The 4930-nt window shown below is 50.8% G+C and overlaps 1 protein-coding gene across 1 annotated transcript; it reads right to left on the reverse strand.

Moving 5' to 3' along the window:
* Nucleotides 1-1314: 1314 nt before the first annotated feature.
* On the reverse strand, nt 1315-2499 carry TUSC1 (tumor suppressor candidate 1). Its single transcript, XM_083594111.1, has one exon. The coding sequence runs from the start codon at nt 2426-2428 to the stop codon at nt 1901-1903; it is 528 nt and encodes a 175-aa protein (XP_083450237.1). The 5' UTR covers nt 2429-2499; the 3' UTR covers nt 1315-1900.
* Nucleotides 2500-4930: the final 2431 nt, after the last annotated feature.

Consider the following 4930-nt stretch of genomic DNA (forward strand, 5'->3'; position numbering starts at 1 on the left):
CAGCTTTCTAGAGCTGCCCCAGGCAGCTGATGTACGCCTAGCTGTGGCACTAACTGTTGCCAGTGCTTCCTGCCTGCCCAGAGTCCTGGTTATTGAGTTGTCCTTGTCTTGTTGCTTGGAGTTACTGTCTTGTTTTGAGATTCACCAGCCTGTACGCTCCGCTCTTTAGTAGGGTTGTGGAGCAGGAAGGCTGAGCCCAGTGGGAGCACAAATGGTGTGGAGAAAGCATGGGCTGCTCCTTCAAAAAAGAACAGCCATCGTTTATGCCTCCTCAGTTCTGGCCCAGCAAGGATGGTGTTTCCTTTGCTGTAATCCCCTCTCCCCCCACCCCCAGTAATGCCCTATTCAGGAAAGGTGTGTAGGTGAGAGGATGAAATGCTCCTTCGTAACCCCTTGCTGATGCTGCACCAGCCCCCCAGAGAGAAAGGTGAGCGTGCAAGCAGGCATTACACAAATGTAATTCTTAACACACATTCCTTTTTAGGCTGAATTGTGCCATTTTAGACCATTGTTAAAAACAAACATTTTTTGTTCAGTTTACAGATTCAGCACGTGCAAAGAGACCTAAAGAACGTTGCATTATGGAGTAATCTCCATAACTGTGTTAAATCAGCCATGGTTGGTTGAGGCCTATTCAAGGAGCACAGATACATTGGACAAAGGGCCCTACCTTACAAAAAAAAAAAAAAGCTAACCATAGACTTGGAATGTATGTGAATATATATGAGCTGTATGTGGCTGTGGCTCACTGAATATACCTCAAACAGGGTTCTACAATATCAGCCCTTCAGGACTTCCGACCTCAAAATACAGCTGTGCCAACTTCTTCACTTCAAAACTCGGGTGGGCTTTCTCTGCTGCAGGAACTTGGACACAACATTATTGATTGATTGAATTTATATACCGCCCTATATCTGGAGGTCTTGGGGCTGTTCACATAAAAAGACCACAGTATATAAAATAAAAATAAAGCAATAATACCCCCCCATAAGAGCCACATTTTAAAAGGGTATAGAATCTGCAAGACAAATCATATTTTTTTTTACACCAAAAAAAACCAAACAAAACACACAACAGAAACTGGACCAGCGTTGTTGGCTTAGCTGTGCACTCCTAAACATACCCAATGGGTTTAATAACACTTACTCCCAGGCAAGTATGTATATAGGCACTGCAGCCCAGGTATGTATCCTGCAAACTAGCCTCTCCTTCGCAGGCAACCCTCATCCCCAAGAATCAAACCCGATCCTGGAGTTTGGACTGCAAAGCTGGCAGCCATTACAGGAACAATTACAAACGTACAACGGAGAGCAATCCAGTGCATCGCAAATTTTATTTTTGTAAGAGCCTTTCAAAGATTCGTTAATCCAGAGGCAATTTGTTTTAAGGCCAGCAATTCAGCAAATATTCCAGCCTTCCAAAGACGGCTGCTAAACTGAAGACTGACGAGTAAGTCTTTTCCTTACGCCATCCCATGCTTTTGAGGCTGCTGCCGGCAGGTGCTCTGCTGATCACGGCTTCCTTGCATCAGCAGAGGCTCCCAAGGGATGCACTTTTGGGACAAGGCAGGTGGCAAAGACATCCTCCTGCTAGCAGGTAAACAAGGGGCGGGGGGTGTAGGTTCTGGAAACCAGGCAACCAGAACCTTTTGTTTTGCCTGAGAGGGGGAAAGGTACAAATGGGGGAGGATGCTTCCCTCCGTGATGGGTGGGGTGTGCAGAGAGCCTGATTTCCCTCACCAGGTGCCAAAAAAAGGAAAGCGTTTCAAGTTCTGAGGCAGTCTTCCTCCAGGAGGTGCCAGATTCAGGCATCAGTTTCTGATGGGAGAGGCGGAGGATGAGCGAAGAAGGGAGTCTTGTCAGATCCAACTCTCCTTTTGTTACGCTGCTGGGAGATTTTATCAGGCTATGTCGGGCGCATCCCCTCTGTCTCCATCTCCGACTCGTGCCCTCTTTGCACCACTCTGCATCAGCTCCTCTCCTTCCCGGGAGGAAATGGTGATTGCTGCAGGCTCCCCATCTTCCCCGCTGCCATCTCCTCCTCCTCCTCCCCTCGCCTCTCCAGGCTTGACTTCCTGTTCTTGGAAGGGCTGCAGCTTCAGAGCCTGGCGGAAGAGGCTGCGGTTCTCCCTGCGCAGGCGCCGGTTCTCCAGCCTGAGGCGCGCGTTCTCTTCCCGCAGCCGCACACTCTGGCGCTCACGCTCCTCCCCAAGCCTCAGCGCCTCGGCGTGGCTGGCGGCCAGGTCGGCGTACCTCTCTGCCAGCTGCTGCGGAGAGCCGCCCGCCCGGCCTCGCCAGCCGACGCAGCAGCACTCCCCTTCCTTGCCTTGGCCCCTCCGAGCAGAGATGCTGCTGCGGCAGCCAGCACCCCGAGCCCCGCAGAAGCAGCAGCCCCTCCAGTGGCGGCTGGTGCTGCGCATGCGTCTCATCCGTGGTCCTCGGCACCTCTCTGCGCCTCGAGAGGAAAAGGGGGGAAAGCAGCTCTGTCCGGCTCTATGTAACGGAGGAGGGAGGAGCTTGCTGGAGCACATGGGCAGGGCTTGGAGCCTCAGACGCCTGTTCCTACCCCCTCCTTGCAGCTTCTGCTGCTGCTGAGGGCCTCAGATGCACACTGAGGAGTCGTAGAATTCACAGAGTTGCCACATGTCCTGTATAATGCAGCGTTGCGTGTCGAGGTCCCCAAGCCACCCCTAATAAATTCACACTTCCCACCGTAATTTTGTTTAAGGTTTTTGGCATAATTTTGGCCACAATTTTATTAAAATACAAAACGTGAGTGGTTGCTTAGGCATTGGTTGCGTCAGTCCCCGCCCAGGGACAGAACTGACATCTGCAAGCCTGCAAAGTCAGTAAGGGAAAGCATTTTATGGGGAGTAAATGGAGCTGGGTGGATACCAGACCCTCACCTCTCCCCAAATGCTCCCAGGGGCTCTTGCGTGGCCCTAGCCCCTTGACAGGGGTTCGGACAAAAGCATGGCGAGCCCCTGGATTCCTTTAACGGAATACCCTTGCAGCAGCAGCATTTGGAGGGGCAGGCACAGCCAATCCATACCCCTCCACCAACCAATTTTCTAAAACTAATGCCTAACCGCAGCCTTACAAGTTGTGACAATAAGCTACGCAGTAGGCAAAAACCAAATGGCACCAGCCAATGAGCCAAATGGACAAAATTCCTATCGGGCCCCTGCCTCAAAAGCAGACAACTCCATGACAGGCATAGGAATGTCAAATGCAAAAAACGCCCTGAAATTAGGGAGGGAGGGCGGGTGATGCGATGCGCTCAGCGAAAAGAGGATGCTCAATGCTTTGCGCTGGGAATATATAAACCAAGGCTGTCAAATCAAAGTTGGCAACAGCCAACTCCCCAGCAATCAGCCCAATCACAACGATGGTCATCCAAACTAACTCACCCAGCAACCAGGGGTTGTCTGGTTAACCCCACCGCAACCCGTGCTCTCCATGAAGGAGAACATGCTTTGTCACATCTTTTGCCTCAAGAGCTGCTTTGGTTCATGGTGCCATTGCGAGCCTGCTCTGCCTCTAACAGGATGATTCTCTCACAGTTCTCTTCCCCTGCCACCAGGAACAGCAATATAAGCAACCGTGGCTTCAGCATAGCCTCTGCAGACAATCCTCTACATCAGGCATTAGCAAACTCTGCCCTCCAGATGTTTGGGGACTACAACTCCCATCATCCCTAGCTAATACAACCAGTGAAAAGCCTTCAGGTCCATCCTTACATCTTGTTGATAATAATATATTATTTGTACCCCGCCCATCTGCCTGGGTCTCCCCAGCCACTCTGGGCGGCTTCCAACAGAGATTAAAAATACATTACAGTGTCACACATTAAAAATTTCCCTGAACAGGGCTGCCTTCAGATGTCTTCTGAATGTCAGCTAGTTTATCTCTTTGACATCTGATGGGAGGGTGTTCCACAGGGTGGGCGCCACCACCGAGAAGGCCCTCTGCCTGGTTCCCTGTAACTTGGCTTCTCGCAGTGAGGGAACTGCCAGAAGGCCCTTGGCGCTGGACCTCAGTGTCTGGGCAGAATGATGGGGGTGGAGACGCTCCTTCAGGTATACTTGTTGATCTGTTGTGAGCCCATGCCACTTCTTGGTGATGTCAAATGTAGAGCAGGCAATAGGCAAACTTGGCCCTCCAGATGTTTTGAGACTACAAGTCCCTCTCCATGCATGAGCAGGTGGAGTTCCTGGTAGACTTTTCTGTGAGTGCAACTTGGCTGCCCTGGACGAGAAGCGTGCAAGTGGTGACCAGGTTGGGCTTTGCAGAACTTGCCCAAGATGTTTCTCATAGCGTAGACAAGAAGGTGCTGTTAGAATCTCAGTAGGTTGGTAAGTTTAAAAGCAGAGAAGTAAAAAAGGAAAAATTACTTCCCTGGGTGGAATCAACGCTAATTACAGACCTGTTATCTGCAGAGCTCCGAAGCCTGCTTGCTAAGCCATCGCCATCTTGGAGCCTCCTTTCCCTCGACCAGCTTGTGTCCCGGTGACTTGCCAGCAGAACAGGCTCCACCTCAGACCTGCCACCGACATCTGGCAACCCTCCAAATCCCAGAGCTTGATGGGACCAATACAATATGAAGTTAAGGGAGAGAGCTCAACTGGTAGAGCATGAGACTTAAATCTCAGGGCTGTGGGTTCGAGACTCCTACATTGCAGGGGTGGGCTGGATGACCCTTCTGTTGGGGCTGCTGTTTTCGTTTTTGCTAAATACAGGACAGGGTGGAGCAGTGTGGTTGGGGGGAGTTTAGTTTTTTTTATCTGGTGCTCAAGGCACTCCCATTACAATCCCTCGCAGAATGGTCTCTCAAATTTGATTCTGTCTGCTTGGCTACCCAGAGCTTTTTTAAAAAGTGACCTTTCGCATTCCCTTTCAAACACATGCATTTGCAGAGGATCCCTAACTTG

The sequence above is a fragment of the Podarcis filfolensis genome (genome assembly GCF_964270895.1).
Source record: "Podarcis filfolensis genome assembly, chromosome: 17".
Lineage (NCBI taxonomy): Eukaryota > Metazoa > Chordata > Lepidosauria > Squamata > Lacertidae > Podarcis > Podarcis filfolensis.